The sequence below is a fragment of the Colletotrichum godetiae genome (assembly GCF_030913485.1).
Source record: "Colletotrichum godetiae strain CBS 193.32 chromosome Unknown BDP55scaffold_31, whole genome shotgun sequence".
NCBI lineage: Eukaryota > Fungi > Ascomycota > Sordariomycetes > Glomerellales > Glomerellaceae > Colletotrichum > Colletotrichum godetiae.
The window spans coordinates 131,026-156,129 of NW_026851279.1; the positions used below are offsets into that span (position 1 = coordinate 131,026).

Below are 25,104 nucleotides of genomic sequence, written 5' to 3' on the forward strand. Positions count from 1 at the left end.
AATACCCTGATGAAAAAGTCCATCAGCTCGCTCAGGTAGATAGTGGACCCCAGAAAGTGGAAGCAAATGATTTCCGGCGACATCAGGCGCTTCTACAGCATAAAGATGCTCTGGAAAGTATGAGAGAAGCTTTGAAACTTTCCACAACAACATCTAACTGGGAAGACCCCGCCTTGATACCGACATTGCAGAGATATATCATCGTAATTCGAAACGGCTTTATACGCCTGAAATTTCGTCTGTCAAAAAGCTTGCTATCAGGTTCGACTTCTCAGAATATAGAATGGTGTTGTGTAAGTCCATGTCTTTCCGGCTTCGCACTGGGTTAAATCACATGACGCCACGAAAGTTGCTTACCATTCTTCCGTATATCCAGCCTGCATGTGGCACACTTATCATGGATAAGTACCTTGACGGAAAGGAAGCTACAGTATCAGATCTGAAGGTTTGCCTTGCAAATTATTCGAAGCTAAGATGGCAAGAGAATTTGAACGTCTTCCCCGGACGGCAGAAAGTAGGCACGCAATCCGATGCCGTTACCAGCCTGGGTCGTCCTCTAGCTATAATCCGCTGGATTTGGAACCTGGTACGCATGCCTCGAAGTCTACCGCGACATCGGGAAGACCTCGCTTCCAAGGACAACAGTCCTGGAACATGTAAAGCGTCAAACAGTCAACAGAATCAAGGAGCGAGACCTGATCATCATTTCTTACTATTGTGCATACCTTTCATGAGATGGGGTACAAGGGCTCATCAACCAGACGTGTGCGGCATTCGTTCCGACCAGAATTTCTTCCGTCTCCTGCGCGCATCTTACGATGCCAACAGATCAGGGTATCCATGGAGTTGGTTGAAGAAAGTGAAGTTCATCAATTTTGTCAAGGTAATAATATCAACGACCCATTCTCCGTTATTGTTCAGCATGTAGATGCAGTTACCACCGATTTGAAACACTGACATATCTCTCTACCTAGTTCGAGCTACTTCGAAACGAGCTTGTCAATATTTCTGACTCTGCTTTTCTGCCAATCGGCCCAGGCTTCGAATGCGAACGTCTTGACACTGAACCAATCATTGGCTTCAACTTAATGATGCATTTGTTCGAAAACCCAGATCGCGCTGATATTTTCCCCGTGCTCTTCAAAAGGATTCCTCGAAAGATGAGGAAACAATTACAGCCATGTCCTATCAGGGGAGGTTCTACCGGGTGGGGCATACAGTTCGTGGAGTCCTTGAATGAGCTCTATGTTTTTCTCTTTGGTTGCGTCGGGTTTCTCGTATGCTTGGGAATCTCTGTGACCTGGACCGTAATCCACGATGACATCCAAGGAGGTTTTGCGATCGGTGGATTTGTTTTGGCCTTCATCCTATTCTGTGGTGGTGTGCTTCACTCTTACGCCGCCTAGAGAGGACGGGATCCTCGTGATAAGTGGAGTTGAACAGGCTGTAAGGGTATCTATCTGCATTCTCCATAGTTTCTATCAACATGAAGCAACACAGACCCAGAAGATATTTGGACACACGTCAATCTACGAACTCAAGCAGGCTCAGGCATTCAGGAATTCTTTGCTTTTGCCCAGTCTTTGGTGATAGCCCCGAAGGTTCCGCAACACTTCCGCAACAGGACGTACGATATTTGCTGTGGCAGAGTCACCAGAATCTTGCGAGCGAATAGCCAGCACATGCACTATGCATATCTGTGGATTATTTCAGCTCTGTGCATAATTTAGAGATGGAAGGTCTCGCCGACAAAGTCAAGATAGGAATGGATAAGTATTGACCCTATGAACTTGTGGGGGTTGAATCAGGCTCGCCGGGGATGGGGAGAAACGGGGAACCAGCTTTCCGAGTTCGAGATCATTACTTTTGTTACGAGAGGTGGTAGAGGCTCTTCCCATACATACCTTCCCGGATCTGGACGTCTAACCTTTGTCACAGCCCAGAGATCGAGTTCATTCCCGCGAGAACGATGATATGTGAGAGCCTTCCACAGAAACTACCTAAGTACTCAAAGATTTTCATTCTGACATAAGATACTCAAGGAAAAACTTCAAGGCAAAGCACTAAGATTTCGGTGGCAGGGACAAGTTCGAAGATATGTGGTATTGTGTTCTGGAATCAGTGAAACGAGACGGGTTCAATCTCAAGTTCATTGAGGCAGTGGGGCCGGATCACATCGTGCCCACGCAACTTCTCAGACTGGGAGAACAACTCAATAAAATGCGCGATGATGGGTAATGTGATAATGCCATTGACTATGTCAAAGTTGCGAACCCGAAAAGCGGCTATACCAAGTCGGACGTTGCCGAGGAGAGAGCCATTGACCGCAAGTCTTCCTTCAACTCGCTCTTGCCTTTGTCGACTGTCGAGACCCCTGAGCAGCCTTGTGAAGGTAAGTGGATCTACTTCGCAATTGAGAGTACGAACACATTCGCTAACAGACACATGTAACAGCGGGTGATCACGAGAGAGACACACGCATGGAATCAGTCACCAACGCCATCTCCGAATCGTACATACCAGCGGATGATGACAAGGGAGAGGTCAAGATGGAATCCGGAACGACACTGTTCCTGAGGAAGAAAGAATCAAAGTCTGCCGACGGATTGGGGACTCAGAAACCTGGGTTCGCTTCGTTCCATCGGGTACCGCGTCCTTGAGAATCAGCTCGACGTGGATTCGGCGTTTTCTGGAAGGAGGCTTTCTCCAGGACAAAGCTCTGAAGAAAGTCATTCCGGAGCGAAGAGTCATGGAGGACGAGGCTCTTGGAGTTGTCAAGGTGATGGTCTCGCACCCGGAGGTGCTGGCAAGAATTATGTTCCAACGATATGGAGTTGCAGGGCTTGATGAGCTTGAGAAGGAATCGGACTGAGTATGATCGGAGAGGCAACGGATTGGAACTATTGGGTGATTAAAGTTTCCCTCAGCAGACCTTCGATTACACAGTCACAACCTGACACTTCGCGTAGTATCTTCTGAGATACGACTCTTTTCTGCAATTCATGACATGGCTATGAGAACGATTCTGCCCTGTTACTCTTCGTCTGTCCTCGAAACATGTGGTCAATAATAATTGTTCGAGCTGATTACAATGATTCTCGCTAAGAAGCACCTGATTGATGCATTCCCGCCCTTCTGAGAAAGACTTGCAAGAACAAGTACGCAGTCCAGGCAGGGATTCAATACATCTAATACACTCAAAGGCAAAGGCATTTCCAAACTCAAGTCGATACAACGAAGGCAATCAATCAATCGACCAAGCTCGTTAAGTAAGTAGACCCTGAGAGAAGCGTCAGTTAGTGCCCCTTGTTAGCTGATAGCCTAGACTGCTTTACTGCGTCTCATCTGCATTATTTCACAACCAAGGTCTCTATCAGTTGCGAACATATCGAACAAAACTTGCCAGCATAGAAGCAAATCTTACAAGCAAGAACGGCGGGAAACGCCTTTCGCGCAAATCAGTCCTGTTGAGAGATGACGTTTCCTCTGCCTAGATTCGTTGCCTTTGATGGCTTGCCGTCACCAGATGTGGAATTGAAAAAGTCGAGTGTCAACTCTGTGTCTCGCGCAAACTGGACACGACTATTCTACTCCAGACATTTCTACGAAAGTAATAACATTCTAGGCAGGAACTTCGGTATGTTCGCTCGAGGTACTCACAACTTCACCCTCGAATCGTCCGAAGGGTCAAGTCAGCTGCTATCACTATCAACAACTTGGACTCAGTCCGACTGGGACATTGGCGCCTAATCCGGGCACACATGATCAGTTTCTCAGCTCAGGCTTCCAGTTGGTGAAATGGATAAACCGGACATGGCCTGCAGTAGCGTTGTCAATAGTCACCAGCTGAAAACCAAATGTGGAAATATTAAGAGACCAGCCCTGGTCAACGAGCTAGCAGCCCTATAGAATTAGAGTACCCGAGACACTTAAAGGGAGGACCCTGCCGCCAACCACCATTCATTCGTCATGCATGGGCTTTCCTTGTGTTCGCCTCAATAGCCGCGCTCTTCGTCCCAACAATGACGGCAACCATGCCTTCCGTGCCGCCTTTGCCGGATCAGCAAGACATTGCTGATTTCAGCTACAACCACGACAAGGTAATCCTGCCCTCGGCATCAACTCACATCAGACTTCTCGAACTCTATCCGTCGACACACGGATTTGACGCCGCATCCGCATCCGCGTCCGGAGGACCCAGTATTACAGACGAAAGTGATTCTGACAACGCGTCGTCTCACTACTCGAGCCCTCTCAAATGCGCCATCTCGACTACCCCGATCGCCACGCCGCGGCTATTCAAAGCGTTGTCATACACCTGGGGTACATCGGGAGCAACTCACAGCATTGACGTCGAAGGAGCGAGCTTTCGCATCACGGCCTCGCTCGACACGGCGCTGCGACATATTCGTCGTAAAGATGAGCCTGTCACGCTCTGGATCGATCAGATCTGCATCAACCAAGAGGATGGTGCGGAGAAAGGAAACCAGGTGGCTCTCATGACCCAGATCTACACCAAAGCGGACCAGGTTATCGTCTGGCTGGGCCCGGCGGAAGACAACTCCGATGCCCTTATGGAGTGTTTGCAAGAGATTGGACAAGAGGCTGCTGACCTGGCCATCGAGAGCTATCTCACCAAGGAGCGGCTGCCGCTGTTGCACAAGATCATGAGAAATGAGAATCCAGAAGATCCAGTGACTATGCAGTACCAGCCTCTAATGGCCAAAGCCGTGGCCAAGCTCCAAGGCCTTTTACACGAGATGGTTGCTTGGAACGAGAGATTGTGGTTCACTCGGGTCTGGGTTATCCAAGAGCAAGCTCTCGGTTCCGACCCGTTTTTCCTCTGCGGGTATAAGACAGTGAGACTGGACTTAATTCCCTTCGCCATGCTTATCTGGGACGGATGCGTCTCGGAGGCGACGGTCGAGGTACCGCCTACTGGAGCTGACGAGTTTAGACGGCTTCTGCTAAAGGCCCAAGATCGTCGCTCTAGTCCTTTGATGGCTGTGAGACGTAGGCGCCGAAACTTCATCAAGGGCGTAGGTCCGGGAGATGACTTTTACCACGTCTTGAAGAAGGCATACGTCGATGGGGACGCCCAAGCGACACAAACTAGGGACAGAATCTACGGGCTGCTCAGTCTTGCCACTGATGCGGATAAGCTGGGTATTACCCCAGATTATGTCACCGAGGAGAGCCATCCCACCTTCATCGAGGCAGCTCACGCTCTCGTTCGTGTTGGCCGCATAGAGATGCTCTCATTCTCACAGTTCCCCAAGGACATTGAGGGGCTGCCATCCTGGGTGCCAGACTGGAGGTCAACACTGGAACATTCGTACTTGTACGCCTTTGAGGACGCAGAAAAGCTCATTGTGCGGGCTTCAGGCGAGAGCTCGATCGAGCTCGTGCCCACGGATAACCGCGGTGTGCTCGGGATTCGGGGGATGATTGTCGACACCATCGAAACAACAGGCGACGTGTGGAGGTGGGAAACAGACCGAGAATTCCGCTACAAACTTCTCCAGACGATCACAACCTTGTGCGAGGAGGCAGCGGCAAAGGGATTTGGCCACGAAATTTACGAAAATAGCGACAGACAGGCGGAAGCCATGTGGAGGGTGCCCGTGGCAGATCTGTACTGGACCAAAGGGGTCAGGTACCACCGACCCGGTTCAGCCGTCAAGAGCGACTACGAGGACTGCATGAATGTCCTCAGGCTACTCTCTCTGACGTTCGAGTCTTTTCCCCCAGAGGAACGCCAGCAGCTTTTGGACGATTTCTACAGACAGATTCCGGGGCAGTCCAATTACAGCGAAAACATGGACAAATTGTCTGGCAAGCGCCCGTATATGACGCGGCAGGGATACTTGGGCATGGGCCCGGGCGAGGCATGTCCGGGCGATGTGGTGGTGATACTACTCGGCTCTCGGATCCCGTATGTCCTGAGACCGTCCGGAGACGGGACGATGTACTGTTTCGTAGGGGAGGCATATTGCGATGGAGTCATGGACGGCGAGTTGTTGACTAAGCGGGAGAAGACGACGTTTCTGATTGCTTGAGTCGGCTGGTCGTCCATTCACAAGAGGAGGGGGGGAGGACACGTCTGAGTTTCGTGGGAGGCAAAGAAGCGCTCGAGCAGCAAAGTTTTGTTTTATCTGGGGTACTCGTCGAGTGTTTCCTCTAAAGGTGTTCTGTTCGACCGTCCGATCTCTATGTGAAAAGTCTATGGAAAGAAAAGCCAGTTCCCCCAATGCCCGCCGTGATGTGATGGTATGAATGCAATCCGTAGGATACATCAATAAGAAAATGACAGATAGGAAATAGTCAGGTAGAGACTGAAGGGTATTTCAAAAGTGAAAAAAAAAGAATCCAATTTGGAATTTCGCGCGCTGCTTTTTTTGCACGCTGATGAGATATGCTGCCCAAAAAATGATAAACTCCCTTCGCTCGGCCAGAGCGGAAATATTGCCAGAAACCTCCCAGACCTTGATCTGGCGCTATGAACATTCAAGCATGAACAGTGAGCCAACCCTGGCCCAAGACGGCGCAAGTACGTATCCGTGAGCGGAACAGCGTACTGCGATGAACCCTACGATCGAGCCGCAGACAAACCGTTTCCCACGCAGTCTCTCTCTCTCTCTCTCTCTCTCTCTCTCTCCTCAACTCGTCCGCTGTACCGTGGATTTGCTCAGTGGTCGTTGTAGTCCTCATCTCTCATGGTGTACATGATGTCCTGGATGACAACCGCCCTGATGTGGTGGTACAGAACGAAGCAGTAAGCTCCGAGTAGACAAACACTCATTCCTGTTGCGAACCATTTCACCGCCTCGTTGCCTAGTTGGTTGGCGATGGTGATGGTGGCGAGAGTGAAACCGGTGTTGGGGAAGACCATGGCCCACCAACCCAAGTGGAAGTAGACAGGCGGCGATGAGATGACGGCGATGGTCGCAATGCCAAACCACCAGGCAGCCAAGGCCCAGAGGAAGATAGCGCTCATAAGAGCGATGGTCCTGATGATACCGGCGTCGATGATGATTCCATCACGGTCAGGGTCGAGGTTGTTGGGGAGTCCGTTGGCCATGCCAATGAGAGCGAGGGCAGTGAAGGCTGGGGGACCAACGTTCATGAACAGACCAGGGCGATGCTCACGGTGAGGAAGACCTGCGGACATGAGGCGGCCGACCATGTGTGCGTACATGAGAACGGCAACGGATAGACCAAGACCCTGGCAGGTGAGGCCAGCAACGACAATAGGTACCGCCGCGATCTCAGGCTGGGTGTCAGCGATGACAGAGGCGATGGTGCCAGTAAGCATGATGGGGAAGATGGGCAGAATCCATGTCGGCATCATGGTCTGGAGACCAAAGTTGTGCCTAGCAAAGACGAAGCTGTACTGGCCGATGGCCAACATGAGCGTGACGATGAGGTAGCCCCAGAAGGCAACCTGGATGGCCCACACAAGGGTCTCATCGTTCTCGGGGATGGCGTATCGGTTCGTGCTGGTGATGAGCGTTGCGATGGACAAGAAGAAAGTCGGGAAGAAAAAACCCTCACGTTCGTGCGTCAGGGACTTCTTCATATCTCCGGGGTAAAGGAAGAATCTTGTCAACATGGCGGAGCAGACGAGGACGAAGAGGATGATGTTGATGACATAGACGACGGTACCGATTTGTCTCAGTCCGGGGAACTGATGAGGTTGTGCGAAGATGAGGAGCGCGAGACCTCCCGTGCTCATGGTGAGGGTGTACCACGCCCAGGTAAAGTGGTGAATACGCGCCTTCCAGCCCATCCTCGGGCGGTTGGGGTCGTTGATGTCAATCATTCCGAGGCCGGGAACATCGCGCAAGTGGCCGTGAGCGGCGCCGTGAGGTGTCGTTCCCTTTTCCACGACGGGCGTGATAGATGTGTTGTAGCCGTCCTTCTCGTTCTCCTTACCCTTCTTCTCGTCGACGAATCCGAGGTCCAGTGGTGCCAACTTGGGTGAGTTTGGTCTGGAAGTCTGCCACTCTGCCGAGTTCTTGCGTGTCGACACCTCGGATTCGGTCCAAGCCGAGTGTTGGGGATCTCTCCGATCCATTGTGAATTCTTTGTTTTTTTTGTTGTTTTATATGATGGTATATATGCTCGCTGGTAGTGACCGGTCGAAGCAGGAAACAGGCAAGGCACGTCGAATCTCGCAGAGAATAAGTCGTTCGCTCGCGTATGGGGTTGTTGAGTGAGTGTCGGTTTGTGGGTAAAGACCAAACAAGAAGAAACTGGGGAAAGATGGGGAATGAAGTTATTGATATACGGAGGCGACGATGATGATGTTGTTGACCAAAAACCAAACAGAACTAAAAAAGGGGCACTTGCTGTCGCTGAACAAGGGGATTCCGGCTCCAGTGGATTGATGCTAAGATTGGAGGTCTTGGACCGGATGATATATCTCGGGAGACTGGAGAAGATGAGAGGGTGCGTAATGAGTCCGGTTCTTCAGACCAAGCCCTGGTTCTCAGAATAGATACAGACTGACTGACAAAACAGGGTATCAGTCCGGTGGAGACAGGTACGTGCAGTCAAGTCAAGGTGAGAGGCATCAGGAGCAACAGGAAGCAGGGGGGAGTGAAGAGAGAACAAAAATACACCAAAGTGTGTGCGTATGAGACGAGACAGTCCGGTAACTGGAGACTGGACGTATTTGGTTTCTGCCACCCTTGTTTGAGAAGTGGAGGCTGTATGGTAGAAGGGGGATGGATGTGTCTGCTGTCTCTGTCTCCTCCAGGTGTTTGTGAGGCTCACTGACCTTGGAACAACTGTGCGGTACGAGAGAGGGCACGTCTCAACACCAAATTTGGCTCGAAGTTAAGACGGGAGACCCGCAGGAGGGCGTGTGTAGTAGGGTGTCCGTTCTATCTATGCCAAGGAACGTAATATTGGGCTGCGAGAGGAGGATATGGACGAGCAATGAGGGAGATCCACAGATATGAAGATCCAAAGCGGGCGGCAATACCGCATCGCGGTAACATATGGTTACGTTGGGCTCAGTGTCCGAGTGTTAACACCTTCAGCTGTTCTGCAAACCAAGGCCTACGAGCTTGCTGCTGTGGACGTATATGTGCAGTATTCAGTGTGAGTGCGCAGTGAGAAGATGTGTATTGAGGCTCTTTGAGAGAAACGTGGGCTGGCGTTTGGGTGCGTCGTGGTGGCGGCCAGCCGGCTCGCGGGTTTCCAAGACGTACCCCCACGACCGACCATGCGCAGGGTGACCCAGATGAGCGACGACCGTTCGCCAGAAGAGGAAGGATCTCGAGGCCAGGGGTTGGCTGTCGTGGGTCCGGCAAGACGGCGAGCAAGAGGATGTGCAGGCTGGTGGTTGAAGGAGAGTTATGGTGAAGGGCGCCTACCGTCGCCTGTCTCAGACCAGGGTCACAAATACGGTAGCTGATGTACATTGATAGGAGAGAAAAACCTGCGGCCAGGGTCAAGGGGGAGGTCCATCGATGTGAAGTGATACAAGCCTCGAAGTATTTTGGGGCCCGAGGGGTACTCCTGGATCGACACGGCCTGGGCAAAGACAGCAGTTCGGTCGTAGCCGTGCCAAGGCCGCAATGAGAGAGAGGCGTGCCAGGACGGGAGATGGACTGGGAGTGCGTATGAGATACTCAGAGAAGAGGATGAGAGGTAGGTTGTGTTGGCCAATCGGGGGGCCGCCAGGACAACAAGGCCGCGAATCCTCGCATGTAGGGGCCGTGTGTCACACGCATCCGCGGTTGGCTTGCTTCTTTGATTCATTCTTCAAGACTTCCTTATCTGAACAATGGTGGATGGGGGCCATCTCGACGTCGATCACCCACGCACAGCACGGGAAATGGAGGGACCAATCTTAGTGTGGTCCTCTCTGAACTGCTGCTTCTCCTGCACCTATCCGTACGGACTCGCAGACGCAGAGAACGTCCAGGGGTACCGGGGTGGCTGGTAGGTTCTGAATCGGGGAATATTAATAGCCCATGCATACGCCTGTTCAAAGCTCGCTTCAGGGTGGGCTGGAACGTCACGGCTTTCGCAGATACCAGATGGCGTAGTCGTGAATACGTATGGGGTACGGAGTAGTAGAATACATCGTCAACCGCGGTGAAGAGCAGCAGCAGAGGCCGTACGAAGTACTGTATCCGATCTCAGATTTCGGGCCCATCAGAGACATTCATGTAGGACACGCACCGTGACGCACGTCAGAGTCGAAGGGGGCGTCTGCGCACGCGCGGCGCGCTTCTTTCGCTGCGGTCCGCCCTTCCCTTTCCCTCCCTCCCGCGCCGTCGCCGCCGCCACCACGGGGGGATGATGCTGGCAGCTGCAGAGCAACGCTTTCTCATTGCAGTCTGCAGCAAGCATCAAGCACAACTCGACTTGAGAAGGGCAGATGCGTGTGTATCCCTCACGGGGGACCCCCGGCTGCCCGAGTCGGGACATTCGTTTCACGATCTGAGCTCTGGCCGCCAAGAGATGGGAGGACCCGCCTCTTGGACCTCGAAACACGTTACTGGGTGTTGATGAGAGAAGAGCAATGACGGGATTCGCATGCAGAAGTTTTTTTTTTTCTTTCTTCTTTTTTCCAAATTCCTGTGCTCTGCACATTTGCCCTCAACTGACTTTACCCTGTTTGCTGACTGTTGCTGCTGCTGCCCGCCGCATGGACTTGTGAGGATGGAGACGAAAAAGGCCAAACCGGCCTCAACAATATTGGACTCCTGCCAGCTCGTGTCTATAGTCTTGGCCGCAGTTCGCGCACTGAACAGAGGAAGCGTTCGTAATGAAGTGCTGCGCATCTTTGCCAAGGCCGACTCTAGCTTGACATTTCGAATAATTGTCCCCGTATGTCGTGACGCGACTGAGAAACTGCTCCATATGGTTCATCTGCAAACATCGCCCTGCCACAATATGTTCAGTGTCACCACCGGCCGAGACGTTAGCGGCCTACGCCTCACTTAGATGACGGGCGCGAGTCACCCAGATCATAGATGGCCCATCGCAAAAACGCCTCAACCTTAACCAAACACTCGAGAATCTCCACTTGCAATGGACACGAAAATGTGTCGGGACCGAAGAAGAGCCTCGATACAGAACGTCTACTGCAGCAGAAGGGCCGCCGGGGGTTGCAGTGGAGGGGATCCTCTGGCGTCGAACCCGGATTCTTCCCTCTCCAGTGTTTAGTGTATTTTCGGCGGCAGCGCAAGTTTGACGGGATTCAGGAGACGGAACCCACCCGGGCGAAACACCGCTCTGGCCGGACATGTGAAGAAGGCGACCAGGGATCTGGTTCGGGACTCAAGGGGACAGAGATAAGCGTCGAACAGCCAACGGTGACACTCGACGGGGATCAGTAACCATTCCTTCCTCCTTCTCACCTTGATTTCCACACTCGTGAGTCAAAGACTCAGACTTCATTTACATGACCCCTGGAAAAGCCGCCGTGCCTGTCCCACTGTCGGGCCTGCGGTTGTCCCACCCGTCCAAATTAATATAGAAGTCAAAAAAGAGGGCCGCCTGTCCCGTGGGCCGTTGCCCTCCCAGATTGCCTCTTTCAGGCGCCCTCCCTGGCATAACTTCAGAAGTCTCACACCTCACCACCCCTGGCGCTCTAGGCTTTCGGGTCTTGGAAGCTTCATGGGTGGCTGGCCCTCGTCGATTCGCAGGTCGTAGATTTTTTGACAGCTTGGACGATGACGAACATTGACAAAAGACAGCTTGCTTGTCACGGAAGATTTCTGCTGATGGTCCTCCACCTCTTGATCGACGTCTTGGATGCCCACAGAGCCGTGCCGTTCGAGCCTAAAGTGACAGTGATGACAATTCATTGTTCAATGCCCTCTACGGAGTAAGCCTACTGATATTAGTGACAGCGAACACTGGACACTGGCGAGTGACAAGACCACACACAGACAGCCGCCACAAAACGTGGTCCTAGATGTCTTGGCCCCTTGGCCATCCATCCATCCATCAGACTGAGCAGAAAGAGGGTGTGCATAAGTGCAACCGCAGATCATAGCTGGCTTATTTCTAGACCACAGAGATTCTCAAAGGTGCTCGGTGAAGTTCCCGTTCTCTCTGCGTGTGAGGCTTAAACAAAATACCACCACACGATGCCGGATAGGAGCAGCTCACAAACATTTGAGTAATTCAGACGAATGCTGGCGGCCCTGCAGACTGAAGCGGTAGAGAGCTGAATGATGTGCGCTATGAGAGATGCTAAACGTACAAAACTCCTAGAGCCACCAGTTTCTATTCTCGTGAACTCTTGGCTCTTGTTTCTTCTTTTGAACCCACAATCCGGTTGTCACTCGCCTCGCGTCTTGTTTTCATGTTCAATCGCGAGCGAAGCGTCGATAATGCAACACATCTCCCGAGCAAGCAACTTGGCGTTCTAACGCAACTGATTGCTCCACACCAACACAGAAACAGTGGCGGTGTCTCCTCACGGAGCAGTTCATTGTGCACCGCAACCCAATGAAGCTCTCAAGGCAAAAGGTGTATGGAACGCCAAGATGATGCATCGCGAACGGGATATCGCCAATAGAGGCAAGTCAAGAGCACGTATTTCTCTGAGGCAAAGTCCGGTGCAACAAGCAAAACGCCCTGCCCATGCGATCTCGTCTAGCATATTTCGAAGTTCCTCGCTTGCTGACTTGGCTCTCAATAGGGCGCCGGTGGGTTTGCGCATCTGCATCTGCATCAACCCGTTCCGGTAGCTTCTTCTTCTTGCTCAATCTCTTGGCCAGATTGGGTGAAATGATCTACCAACCGCCCAGCGCCAAGTAGGAAGATCCCCATCTTCTACCTTCCCCTTGCCCACATCGCGCTTCAGCGAAGCCCACAACCGGTCAACGGAGTCCAAGGCGGCTTTTCTTCATGTCTAACTGTTGTAATGCAGCCAGCGGTGCCAGCTAACCAGTGCAGGACGATCACATCTACACTACGACTGCGACACCGCCGCCGCATCGCCAAGGCGCACCTCGAAACGTCCGACTCAACGCCCGCGGTGCGACGATAAGCATTGCCCGGCTGCCTCCACTGCCGTGTTAGCAACATTGGCAATGCACCGCCGCATCATAGAAGAGGGTCCATGTCGATGATAAGAGGGACGGACTCATCAACTATTACCTTCCCGCCGTGGCAGTGGACACTACCTCTTGGCGAGAGCCTCACTTCTAACCCACTCAACCACAACGAGACTTGCTAGGTGGTGTGCATCTGTAAAGGCTGCGTGAGGGAAACAAGCAGAAACACCAAGCGGCGACTATCGCATCGCACGGTCTGCCTTGATGCACCGCCCTCTCACATCTCCATATCGTAGTGGTGAGCACTACCGCCAAGTAAATGTTGACGCGTCGGGCCTCCATTCGCACCACTTTTCTTTCGAGGAAGAAGTTTGTCCGTCCAGTCCGGCCGTCGAAAGGTACCAGTTGCATCGTCAACCACGACTCTCTTGATCCATCAACCATCCATCACCCATTCCTCATTATCCTGGCAACCTGGGACATTTGCTGTATCTACACCGTGACATCTCCTGTGGAGCGTTCTATTGATGGAGTCTTCTTGGCAGTAATGGACTTTGTCGGTTGTCCAAGCAAGACCAAGGACATGCAAAGTTGCAGATCATCCGGTGCCGGTAGGTAGGTACTCAGTACTTCGTACATGTCGAAATTGAAATTGCTCAAAATTTCCCATCGCTGTCTATCTGTACGCTAGCCTACGGGACCTGAACCTGTCACCGCGGATTACCGGCTCTCTTTTGCGCGCGCTACTAGTAGACTAGGATGAAGAAGACCGTGTTGGGTCTTGCCTTCTGTTTTCTGCTTCCTCTCCATGTCGTTTCTGAACGTGAAGTGCTTTGGGCACGATCTTTGCAAGATCAAAGCTACCAGGGATCATGTCCAACAAATCCAAGCACCTTCCCTAGCGGAGAAACGTACCCCCCAATTTTCTCTTTTTTTTTTTTTCTCTCCAAAACGTACTTGCAAAGCATTCAACGGAGCATTGAACCGCCGACCTATAGACCGAAAATTTTGTGGCCCTCCGTAAAGCCCCGATGCGGCCGGCAAGTCTCCCATGTCCGGGTCACCGCGCTGTGTTCCTGGCTGCTGGGACCAGGTTACCTTCTGCTGTCTGGAGTCTGGCGCAATATCTCGCAACCATGTGAAAGTGGCCGGGTTTGGACACGTTCCATGTCGTTATCAATCAGCGTCGATGCCCGACAACCCATAACCCCTGGGCCCTGACTCAACAAACATTTTCCTACGAATACCATCCCTCCATGTCGGCGTCCTCCCCCCTCGCTGCTCCGTGCACGGAACCCGACTGGACGGGTCTGGCCCGGCGTATCTTCCGGCGGGCTACCTCCGGCAGCGGCCAACGAAAGATGGCCGGGCCACCGTCGACGAGTCGTGCAGCGAAGCCAAGGTTCAGGGGCAGGAGGGTTTGCGGCCCTGAATTTCGTAAAGCAATATAGAATAAGCTTCATTCCTCTGTCTGATTTTTTGAACACCCTCCGATTAATCTATCCTAGTCGCCGCCTGTTGACATGGCAATCTATCGCGATGCCACATTCATCCACTCAAGAACGCAAGTGTACGTGGGAAAATTCTGCAATGTAACCATCATCGGCAGGCCCGTATATGGAAGCTAGGGACCTCCCGCACCTCCCTGGACGAATATGGCAAGTCATCATTAGGGTCTTGGCTCAAAAAGAAGCCTGCCATGGTGTCAGATAAACAATCGTCTGCCTACTGCAATTGAGTACCGCACGTTTTCGTGTCCGTAGGGAGCATACCGCGCGGGATGAACATCGAAATAGCGAGCTTCTCGATGCGGCATTTCTATCTTCAATGGAGAGAGATGAGAAAGGTGCTCTCCATGACCGGAGACATATGCAGTGGTGATCCAGTGCCCCGGTTTGCTGTTGATGAAGTCAATAACGAGCAGGTGCCAAGACCAGACACTGCAGATATTGGTCATAACTAGCAAAGTGAATAGTCTATCTACGACATCCATTTCTCTAGTGTCACACATTGTCACCATAATAATCACATAGGTGGCTTCATTGGTAGATTTTGAATGTTTCGATGTCGGGCCTATCATGCCCGAGCTTGAATTTGAATAGGTGCATGTGGCAAAAACCAAAGACCGCCGGACAAGATACCCCGTACCGATCCAAGTCAGCGCTGAAAGCCCTATCTCCCCCATTGAATAAGAATAGAAACATCAAAAAAGTTCCATCCAACGGGGCTGGCAGCGCCCCATAATCTCGCGCCCTCGACAATTGCGAAACGGTGACCCCTGGGGCCGGCCTGTCTCAAGGAGTTGAACAACGCAGACACTAACACCGCGGTATCCACAATCAAAGAGCCCCTCGAATCGAGATACCACAGACAGTAGGGCTCCATCACTGTCTAGAACAGTTCCACATATTGATGTTTCCGCGAACCTCTGAACTGTAAGAGTTTCACTTCTGGGTTATTATTGGCTCTCTAGTTGCCTGCCAGGCTGCTAGCTAGATAAGCTCAGGTAAGCTGCAAAGTCAGCAGTCGCCCTTTGCAGCCTATCACGTTCACCGATATTCCAACGACATCGATGATCGGCTTCCTATTTGTGTTGGTATTTGTGACCTCAACGGTCGCAGCTATTTCAGGACAACCAGATATAACTCTTTGAAAGGCATCACTGATATCAAGGCTCATCGAAGATCCGAGATTCTCACGAAAATTTCACGGAGCAGCTTTTTCTTCTTTTTCATGTCGTGATTATTTACAGTGGTTCGTTCGATCTTTCGAGTAATAACCCTTTTCACGTTAAGCTCGTGCGATCTTGCATCGATTAGATTATCCAAAGTTGGGACAGCTGGGAGGAGTCGGTTTTGATGCTTCCCAAGGGCCCGGAGTAATCCATAAAATGCACTCTAGGAATGGGGGCCCGTCAACATCGAGAGTAGCAGCGGCCTGATCTTTGATATTGGATTATATTACATTGCCCCTGGATTTTCGCCGACTCCGATCTACTCCCTCCGGCAGTCGACGATAGAGTACAGACAGGTGTATCCTGTGTACAATTTCCTTTTGACCAAGGGCTTGTTCTTCCACTTGCTGACTGGTCCATGAGCATTTGGAGTATTTCCAAATTCAACTCAGGGGGTCACTATATTGAGCGATGGGACCCCACTGCAAGTACTAGTTTGACAGCAAGACAAGTGTGGAAGACACAGGTTTCGTAGACTGACCCCGGTAGATCAGGGGCTGGATAACCAAACGTTCATGAACCTTGGTCTAATTTTCAGTAGCCGCTGATAGACCCGATATGCGCCTACATGCATCCACGAAGATGACTTCAATGGCTTCAGTTTGTGATTTAACCCATCTAGCGCCATTGGTACTGTCGATCACTCGCCTTGCGTCATTATGCGAATGTCTTTCTTTTTCCACATAGGTGCACGCCAGCATGCCAAGGCAAGAATCATAGTCCCACTCGCACCACATGCAGTGACTTGTCAATGAATTCTCATGCCAGCCAGTGATTTCCATTCTGTGATATACCGTACATAAGGTACTATACACGCAAGCACGACGTACCCTTTCTTAGAACGTCTACTAATATCCAAAGTTCCCATCAAAGTGTCTTACCACAGCTCACAGGTGGGCTTCTTGTCCTTGCACTGGAAGCTCTCCTTGAACTCACGACTGTTGGACATAGTGCCAAGAATGCGGGCCCACTTGGGCGCATGAGGATCAGTATAGATCCGGTTGATGGCCGTATCCTTCCGAGACATGCCACACCACCAGTTGGAGTACGTGACGAAGAAGAGCTGATCTTGCGTGAAGTGCTCAAGGCCCGGCAGATCCTTGTTGGGGTGCTTGTGGGCACGGCGCTTCCAGGCCTGGTATGAGGCCGAAAGTCCACCGGCATCGGCAAGGTTCTCGCCAAGTGTGAGGCGTCCATTGACATGGAGAGGCTTGTCGTCCGGTCCTGGCACAGAGAAGTTGGAGTACTGCTCGACGAAGCACTCAGCTTTGTCCTTGAATGCCTGAACAGTGGCGTCTGACCACCAGTCAGTGTAGTTGCCGTTCTGATCATAGTGGCGGCCGGTGGAGTCAAAGGCGTGGCTGAGCTCGTGCCCAGCGACAGAGCCAAAGGCACCGTAAGACATATAGGCAGGGACCTCAACGTCGAAGACGGGGAACTGCATAATGCCGGCCGGGAAGACGATTTCGTTGCCGGGAGGATTGTAGTAGGCATTGACAGTAGGGACTGTCATCCCCCACTGCTCCCGGTCGACGGGCTTGCCGAGGGCTGACCACTCGTAGCCCACGGCGAACTTGCGAACGGCGAGTGCGTTCTTGAAGAAAGTATCCGGGTTGATGTCGACGGAGTTGTAAAAGTCGTTGAGGCTGGGAGGGTCCATGATGTCGGGGCTCTTGGTCGGGTAGCCGATCTTTTGGATGATGTTCTGAACCTTCTCCATGGCCTTGGTGGTTGTCTCTTTATCCATCCACTTGGCGGCCTTGAGCTTCTTCGTAAACTCGGTCTTGATATCGGTGATGATGGTGTCGCCAAACTTCTTTGCCTCGGCCGAAAAGGCCTTCTCAACGAAGAAGCGGCTGAGAATCCATCCCAAGCCATCATCGACATGACCAACACAAGTGCGCCATCTTTCAGGGGCAGACTCAGGGTCCTGGATAGATTAGTGCCATGCTAATCGAACGAATGGCTTCAAGCTTACCTTTCCAGCGAGCTCGTTCTTAAAGTGCTTGTAGGGCTTGAGAGCATCGGCGTCGACGTAGGAACCAAGGGACTGGATAGCCTTCCAGACGAAGTAGTTCTGGATAACCTCATTGTCGGTCCCGGAAAGAATGGTAGACAACTCAGTCATGTACTTGGGTGACATCACGATGACACGCTCAACGACAAAGCCCTCGGGGACGAGATCGTGGATCAAGGCCGTGAGCTCAATTTCAGGAGCAAGAGCAGATGCCTCGTCAATGAGCATGGGGTTGTATGTTTTCTGTTCAAGTGTCAGTTCCTTCAGACTCCAGTAGTGGTGATGTTCGGACTACTTACAGTAACATCCTCGAGCTCCTCGGTGGGAGGGGAGGCGGCTGCCAGAAGCTTCTCGAGATCAACGACCTTGGCAAAGTTGTCCTTGTTTCCATCGGGGTAGAGGTTGCCGAGAACCTCAACAGCAACTCCGCGGTACTTCTCGACAAGCTTCTCATCTTCGTATCGCTCCTTTGAGGGAAGTCCCAGGTTGTAAGGAGGTGCGACAGAAACAACAACAGTATCGGGATCTCTGTCGTCCGCACCGGTTCCAGATGTAATGAAAGCGTTTACTCCGTATCTGGAAAGAAGAAGAATTGTGTCTTTGGTCGGGCTAGGATCGACAGAGGTGGCCGCCTCAATAGGGTAGCTGTTCTTGATCTCGTCCAGAATCTGGATGAGGGGCTCCACGCCGATCTCCTTGATCTTGTCCTCGTCAACACAGGCATCGTACGAAGCCTTCATCTTGTCAAAGTTCTGCTCGTCGGCGGACTTATCGGTGGATTCCAGACGGAGGGGCGAGAAGTACGAGTGCTACAAATCAATTAGCAAATGACGTTGACTACGACTTGATGGTGCTCACCTGAGAGTCCTTGGGGTATGGCGCCTCAAGAATGTGACGAAGCAGCAGCTCTGAGTTCTCGGACATGATGGTGCCGGTGAAGGCATCGCCTTGGTCGGCACGAAGGTCGTGTCGGTCTCTCCATCCTCCGCAGACGAGCTCCTCAAAATCGCTGCATGGGTCCAGCTCCTTGTAGTCTGGCGATAGGTTGTACAAGATCTCCGAAGCGGCATGAACACAAGCCGGTGTCATGCAAACGGGCGTCTTCTCTTCGTGGATGGGTTTCTGAGCTACATGAACAGATTTTAGTGACCGTCTACAAAGTCATACGAGGGTTCACGAACTCTGCGGGATGTTGTAGTACAGCAAACCGGCAGCAGTAGCCAGGACAAAGACCTTGACTACGGCTTTCCCCGCAGAGCACCGTTGGGCGTACGGGCACCGCGTGGGCCGGCCGTAGGATACGCGCTGCTCCGGCTCCGGGATCAGCGGCGCCTTCTCCGACATGACGAGCGATTGCGTGATGGTGGCCTATGGATAAAGCTGTAGCGATAAGGCGATAGACGAAACCAGCCAGCTGAGAATCGAGATGTGTGCGTGTGTATGTTGATAAGGAGAGATCCAATGACTGGATGGATGGTGGTTGCAGATGGGAAGTGGATCGCGTGAGATCTGGTGGAGCTCTCGGAGCTTTGGAGGGAGCTTGGAGCTGGAGCTCTCGGGCGATGACGCTTTGATGCGGAGAAGCAGCTGGAGTGCAGCTGGCGGGGCGGTTTAGCCGAGGCTACTTCACATACACGCAAAGTTGGCAGCAGGAGGAAGTATCTCGGGATTGAGCTAGGATGCCTGGAACGGGACGTGCGCCGGGGAAACTCCGCTCAAACTTCTACCCTTTGCTCCTGATGCCTCTCACTCATGAATCTCATCTCATGAATCTCATCTCATGATCGCTGACAGTGAACTTCCCACTTGACTACTCACTTTGAGCAAACATAATTGAGATTCTTCTTTCCTGCATTCGTATATATCGAAATCCCGGCAGTAGGACTTCTGCTGGTTATCACACCTTCCTTCTCGATGCACCATCCCGTGTCTAGTGTCTCATCCGTTCAGGGCATGTCTGTTTAGCAGCTCTGGCTGCTGTGTTTTAGAGACATCCGATCTTCACTCATGATTGAGCGTCCGTATTATTCCCATCAAAGACTGAACAGGCTTAGCTTCGTCGCCATTGATGGACTTTTCGACCGGCTAGTCTGGCGCGTTGTCGTGGCTTGTAGTTGTAGCCTCTACTCTAGTCTCCTCCCTGACTAAGACAGACTAACCTGCGACGGAGGAAAGCCATCTTCCAGAACTAGCTTTCAAAGTTGTTTTGTTGAATCAGACTCAATGGAGAATTTGACATCGAAATTTACGCTATCGTGGCTATTCCGGATATAACGGTTCAGATATGATTCATTGCACATCGAGTCTAGCGGGTTATGATATCCGATAACGGCTTGAAGTATTTCGAGTATTGTGAGTTTACCTTCGGCTTCTACAGCATACAGAGCCGATAGCATCTTTGCAAGGAAGAGTGTCAGTCAACTCATCATGCGTGTGACTACGTACGCCAAGATCTACCCCACGCTTGAGATCACCAAATTCATACTACCCCTCACCACCAGCCAATCCTCCGGAGATATAAGCTGCAGTTTGGTTGCTTGAACTCGACTGATTCACCGCTGGCTCATGTTGCATTACATGAACGCTACGCCAGATAGGAAGTTCGCAGAATGTCACGTAGGCATGGTGAGATGCGGGATATGCGGGCTTTGTAAGTAAGATTGACTCAAGGCATTGGCCTTCGATGTCGTTCCTTGTGAACTGCCTTGATTATGCTTGCTTATGGAACTTTGGACCCCTGGAAGAGGGGTTCATGATGTGATGAGCATACGACACTTTTTAAGAGTGCACTTTTATAAGTAACTTAGACATGTCTGAAGAGGTAGCATCACTCAGATGACACCGGACTTTCGTGATTATCAAGTCCATGGTGGGAATCCTGTGGTAGCTTCGTCATGCGACAAACTCTTCTGCCATTGGCCTTGATAGCCACAGGTATCTACGCCTGCCAGCGCGACTGGGCCGCCCTGAACCGCCGAATCGAGCGCCACAGTCACCATGAGCATGGACATAAGAAGCGAGATATGGCAGTGGAGTACCCACCTTCCCTTACAGAGCATGAGTCGATACTTGTGAACTCGTTTGACAGCAAATCGCTAGACGAATGGTCTTACTATTACACATCTGGAGATCATCTCGGTGGGCACAACCGGACTCAAGCTGAGTGGACACAGCAAAAGTGGATTGATGCTGGCTGGGATGCTTCCATTGAGGAGTATTGGATCTGGTATACTGCTCCGCTTGAAACTACCTTGAGTTTGAGCAGACCAGATGGAAGTAGCCACAACGTCAGTTTGATTGAGGACATGCTGGAAGAAGATCCTACAACGAGCTATCCCAACCGAATCCCGGCCTACCATGCGATGAGTGGAAGCGGCAGTATCAGTGCCGAATATGTCTACGTAGGGTATGTTGGACCTTTGTGTCACGAAGTAACCGCCATTCTTGTAACTGACTTTGAGATGTAGTCGCGGACAACGGGGAGACTTTCAAGCTTTGAAAGATGCTGGGATTGAGCTGGAAGGCAAAATCGCGCTGTCCATGTATGGTGCAATTTACAGAGGGACCAAAGTGAAGAACGCACAGGTAATAAATCTGACTCAATTGGGGGGCTTGTTTCGAAACCCTAACAATCTAGGACAACGGCATGATCGGGGCTGTCCTCTTCACCGACCCTCTTGACGACGGAGAAATCACCGTTGCCAATGGCTATCTTGCGTACCCAGGTCAGTCAACGTTATGGTCCCTGGTCCTAAATATTCCACAAAAGCTAGACTTGACTGACTCATTCGGTGGCCCTAGATGGCCCAGCTCGAAACCCTTCCATGATCCAGAGAGGCAGCGTCCGTTTCTCGTCGCTGTACTCAGGTGACCCCTCTACAGTCGGATATGCCTCAGAGAAGGACGGCCCAAGGAACGACGTGACATCTTACAACCCAACCATTCCATCCGTGCCCATCAGCATGAAAGATGCGGTACCCTTACTCGCCGCTCTTGATGGAAGCGGCTTATCCGCCGAGCAGGTTAACCGCAGCAGCTGGATCGGGGCGTTACCGAACATCACTTACAGCAGCGGCCCAACACCAGGTGCCACTCTTGACATGGTCCATTTCATGAACCAAACCGTCGCACCCTCTTGGGATGTCATTGGCATCATCAACGGAACTCATCCCGACGAAGTGCTCATCATCGGAAATCATCGCGACGCGTGGGTTATTGGGGGTGCAGCGGATCCCAACTCCGGCTCCGCGGTTCTGATAGAGCTTTCTAAAGCATTCGGAAAGCTCCTGGATAAGGGATGGAAGCCCCGCCGCACAATGTAAGTGTATTCTCTTCGGCCTCATTAAGTAAGTGAGGAGCCATGGCTCATGTGACGTCTAGTATCTTGGGTTCTTGGGATGCCGAAGAATTTGGCTTGCAAGGGTCGACTGAATGGGTAGAAAGTCACTTGCCTTGGCTCGTGACGAACGCTGTCGCTTATTTGAACCTCGATGTTGCTGTTTCGGGACCTCGGACTGCTCTGTCTGGGTCAGGTGAGATCCAGACAGTTGCCATTGAGATGATGAAAAAAGTTCTTTTCCCAGAAGACTGGGGCGTCGGCCCAACCTTGTATGACATGTGGTTCAACACCACGGAGGGTGAGATTCCTCCTCTAGGAAGCGGCAGTGATTATGCTTCGTTTTACCACAACGGTATAAGTGCGGTAAGTGTCCTGATATACCCATTCCATGGTAATTGAGACTGAAACAAAAACAAGATTGATATCGGATCTGATGGGGGAAAGACTGATCCCGTCTACCATTACCACGGGTAAATTTCAGGACTTCACATGATATCTGTGGTGTATGAGACTGATGGAGAACAGGCACTACGACTCGTACACCTGGATGGCAAAATTTGGAGACCCAGGATTCAAGATCCATCGCGTAATGGGCCAGTGGCTCACCTTGATTGCGTATCACATCGCCGATGATGTGATCATTCCATGGGATCTACCCAATGCCGGACGCGTGCTCCGAACGTACTTCGAGGACCTCAACGAGACCATTGCCGAGGACTACCCCGACCTGAGCCTATCGCCCATCAACGACGCAATCACCGAGTTCGAGGCCGCAGCAGAGCGCATCGCCACAGTCGCCAAGCAAGCCCTCACCTTCAACGACACGGTCCTTATCGACGTGATCAACGGCAAGTACCGAGACTTTTCACGTGGCTTTGCAAGCGCTGGCGGTCTTCCTGGGCGCCCGACATTCCATAATGTCATCAGCGCCCCCGGCCTTGATAATGGCTACGGCGCCGATGTCTTCCCCGCCGTGCAAGATAGTCTCAACTCTGGCAACGAGACACAGGCAAAAGAATGGGTGGAGAAAAGCGCTTCTGCAATCTCCCGCGCGGCGGAAATTCTGAGCATCTGAAACGTGCAGATCTTTGTGTTCTCTTTGCCTTGTTTTCTGATTGTTACTTTACATCCTAATTCATCGCTCCAAAGAAATCTAAATATCAGTCTGCTTCGCAGTACAGTAAGGGTATTGTCGATGCTTTTCACAATCCTCCACCAGTCCCATTACCACCAACATTGTCGTTTACGGATACATATAGTCAAACAGGCATTACCAATCGCTGAGCTTGCTTCCCTTCTGTGAGTCCCCGTACAGCGAGCGATCCCTGTCGCTGGGGGAGATCTGCAGCAAGCTATCGCTTGTAGTAAGTCGCCTCAACGGTACCCGATCGGGCGTCAAGGTAGCCAGCGAGTCTTTCTTCGTAGAATTTGCGGTCGAACTCTCAGCGAGATCATCTGTGGCAATGGTTGCAATGTCCTGGGACACGATCTTGACGTTGCCGGAAGCTCTGGTAGAAGTTCTGTTCGTAGAAATGTTGGTGACGTAGAGGAGCTCGGGGAAGAGTCGTCGGACGAGGGCTCGGGCTGCAGGCATGCATGCAACAATTGTTCCAACGCAAAGCTCGATATGAGACCAAAGTGCCAGGCCGAAGAAGTCGTCTGAGGATGGAACGTTAGTAAGAAGCATGCAATGACAATTGATTGCCGTGGAGCTTACAGGTTGGATTCCACGACTTGTTGAACTGCGCTACACTACGCAAGCGAACAGCACTGACAATTGTGATGCTGTGCCATACAGGTTAGTCGAAATAAGGTAAATGTAACATGGACGACTGGACTCACAAGATTCCCACGCCAAACATGGACATGATCCCTGCTTTCTGCCTCTTCTGTAAGTTGAGCTTGTAGATTTGCGTCGCAGGCAAAACCAGCATCCAGAGATCGAGAGCAATATTGATGGCCGCATGGGACAGAGCCATGGCAGACAAGTCAATGCAATGACCGGGATGTCTACCGTCCCACCCAAACCAGAAATAGCTTAGAGGCTTGCATTGGTTCAGGTTGACGATGACAAATGTGACGCATACGACGACGTTGAAGATGTGTGTCGCCCATAGGATTCGACGAAAAGTCTCGGTGAGTGCTCCAAAAATGCGCAAGTAGAGGAACAGTATCGAGGCTTTGATGACGGCGAGGGTCACAGAGTATACAATCTCAAAGGCGAAGAAGCCCTGAATCCTGAGTGTCAATAATGTCCTTGATATCTCGTTCGATGGGTACGCTGGGTGCCCAAACTCACCCTGATGAAATTTGTGATCTGATCCACCGTGAGCGTCCAAATGTCCTTTCCAAACCCTTCTTGCCTTCCAAGATGCGTAGCGATCAAGAACGCAATCATCATCACCTTGTATCTAGCGGTCAGTTAAGTCTTCATCTAGGGGCTGCTCTGCTAGACGTACGTATGCAAATGTAATGGTCGTATCGTCTAACCCCCACGTCGATAAACCTATCCATTTTGTCGCCAGGCGCATCGCGAAAAATAGGGATACCATCGCGAAGAGAAATGATGGAACCCATGCGATGGAAACACTTTCGTCGTGATATGCGAATCCGCAGTCTTGCCATGTTCGGTTCTTCGTGACTAGCAGGCTCATATTAGCATCTCCCTACTTACGGTACTCTTACATCAGCTCGATATACTCACTGAGAGCTTGCTGCACACTGCACTGGATTCGAACGCAATGAATCACGGCCATGTTATAGTTCATGTCTTCGCAGAGACATGTCGAGTTACTGAACTGGCATGCTGTGTAATCGAGCGGTTCGAACAGACATGGTAGCTAGGGTGACTTGTCAGCACCCTTCGACCTCGAGTGAAAAAGGATCCTGGATGACTTACTGCACAGTCAGGTACATCGTCGTATAGGCCGTACGCTAATGGTAGGCACGTCAAGAAAGACAGGAAAAGGAGGTAGGATTTCAT

At 51.5% G+C, this 25,104-nt stretch overlaps 7 protein-coding genes across 7 annotated transcripts; 4 read left to right on the forward strand and 3 right to left on the reverse strand.

Moving 5' to 3' along the window:
* The first annotated feature begins 578 nt into the window (after positions 1–578).
* Positions 579–1,519, forward strand: BDP55DRAFT_670079 (uncharacterized protein). The gene is made up of 2 exons (XM_060575352.1): positions 579–883; positions 975–1,519. Exons 1-2 carry the CDS (start codon positions 593–595, stop codon positions 1,404–1,406), a joined length of 723 nt encoding a protein of 240 aa, XP_060427388.1. The 5' UTR covers positions 579–592; the 3' UTR covers positions 1,407–1,519.
* Positions 1,520–2,220: 701 nt separating this feature from the next.
* Positions 2,221–2,872, forward strand: BDP55DRAFT_730523 (uncharacterized protein; the record flags this gene model as incomplete). The annotated part of the gene is made up of 4 exons (XM_060579699.1): positions 2,221–2,234; positions 2,283–2,392; positions 2,455–2,645; positions 2,711–2,872. The coding sequence occupies 4 exons, from the start codon at positions 2,221–2,223 to the stop codon at positions 2,870–2,872; spliced, it is 477 nt and encodes a 158-aa protein (XP_060427389.1).
* Positions 2,873–4,499: 1,627 nt separating this feature from the next.
* Positions 4,500–6,059, forward strand: BDP55DRAFT_556465 (heterokaryon incompatibility protein; the record flags this gene model as incomplete). The annotated part of the gene is made up of 1 exon (XM_060569594.1): positions 4,500–6,059. One exon carries the CDS (start codon positions 4,500–4,502, stop codon positions 6,057–6,059), a length of 1,560 nt encoding a protein of 519 aa, XP_060427390.1.
* A 528-nt stretch (positions 6,060–6,587) lies between these two features.
* On the reverse strand, positions 6,588–8,450 carry BDP55DRAFT_670081 (C4-dicarboxylate transporter/malic acid transporter). The gene has a single exon (XM_060575353.1). It carries the CDS (start codon positions 8,075–8,077, stop codon positions 6,689–6,691), a length of 1,389 nt encoding a protein of 462 aa, XP_060427391.1. The 5' UTR covers positions 8,078–8,450; the 3' UTR covers positions 6,588–6,688.
* Positions 8,451–16,279: 7,829 nt separating this feature from the next.
* Positions 16,280–19,362, reverse strand: BDP55DRAFT_670089 (peptidase family M13). Its single transcript, XM_060575354.1, has 5 exons — positions 18,964–19,362; positions 18,641–18,909; positions 18,082–18,591; positions 17,744–18,025; positions 16,280–17,695 (listed from the first exon to the last, which is right to left on the reverse strand). Exons 1-5 carry the CDS (start codon positions 19,124–19,126, stop codon positions 16,643–16,645), a joined length of 2,277 nt encoding a protein of 758 aa, XP_060427392.1. The 5' UTR covers positions 19,127–19,362; the 3' UTR covers positions 16,280–16,642.
* A 1,250-nt stretch (positions 19,363–20,612) lies between these two features.
* BDP55DRAFT_223409 (peptidase family M28) lies at positions 20,613–23,294 on the forward strand. Its single transcript, XM_060566094.1, has 7 exons — positions 20,613–21,188; positions 21,250–21,367; positions 21,420–21,507; positions 21,584–22,100; positions 22,163–22,484; positions 22,539–22,591; positions 22,647–23,294. The coding sequence occupies exons 1-7, from the start codon at positions 20,677–20,679 to the stop codon at positions 23,194–23,196; spliced, it is 2,160 nt and encodes a 719-aa protein (XP_060427393.1). The 5' UTR covers positions 20,613–20,676; the 3' UTR covers positions 23,197–23,294.
* A 97-nt stretch (positions 23,295–23,391) lies between these two features.
* Positions 23,392–25,104, reverse strand: BDP55DRAFT_730528 (CFEM domain-containing protein; the record flags this gene model as incomplete). The annotated part of the gene is made up of 7 exons (XM_060579700.1): positions 23,392–23,780; positions 23,839–23,906; positions 23,964–24,352; positions 24,421–24,525; positions 24,581–24,762; positions 24,826–24,961; positions 25,021–25,104. 7 exons carry the CDS (start codon positions 25,102–25,104, stop codon positions 23,392–23,394), a joined length of 1,353 nt encoding a protein of 450 aa, XP_060427394.1.

Coding starts and splice junctions, on each gene's coding strand:
- BDP55DRAFT_670081 (XM_060575353.1), bottom strand. CDS start 8,077: ATGGATCGGAGAGATCCCCAACACTCGGCTTGGACCGAATCCGAGGTG.
- BDP55DRAFT_670079 (XM_060575352.1), top strand. CDS start 593: ATGCCTCGAAGTCTACCGCGACATCGGGAAGACCTCGCTTCCAAGGAC. Junction 884..974: donor AGTTCATCAATTTTGTCAAG/GTAATAATATCA, acceptor CTCTCTACCTAG/TTCGAGCTACTTCGAAACGA.
- BDP55DRAFT_670089 (XM_060575354.1), bottom strand. CDS start 19,126: ATGTCGGAGAAGGCGCCGCTGATCCCGGAGCCGGAGCAGCGCGTATCC. Junction 18,026..18,081: donor AGGAGCTCGAGGATGTTACT/GTAAGTAGTCCG, acceptor ACACTTGAACAG/AAAACATACAACCCCATGCT. Junction 17,696..17,743: donor AGAACGAGCTCGCTGGAAAG/GTAAGCTTGAAG, acceptor TAATCTATCCAG/GACCCTGAGTCTGCCCCTGA.
- BDP55DRAFT_223409 (XM_060566094.1), top strand. CDS start 20,677: ATGCGACAAACTCTTCTGCCATTGGCCTTGATAGCCACAGGTATCTAC. Junction 22,101..22,162: donor TGGAAGCCCCGCCGCACAAT/GTAAGTGTATTC, acceptor TGTGACGTCTAG/TATCTTGGGTTCTTGGGATG. Junction 22,592..22,646: donor CCCGTCTACCATTACCACGG/GTAAATTTCAGG, acceptor GATGGAGAACAG/GCACTACGACTCGTACACCT.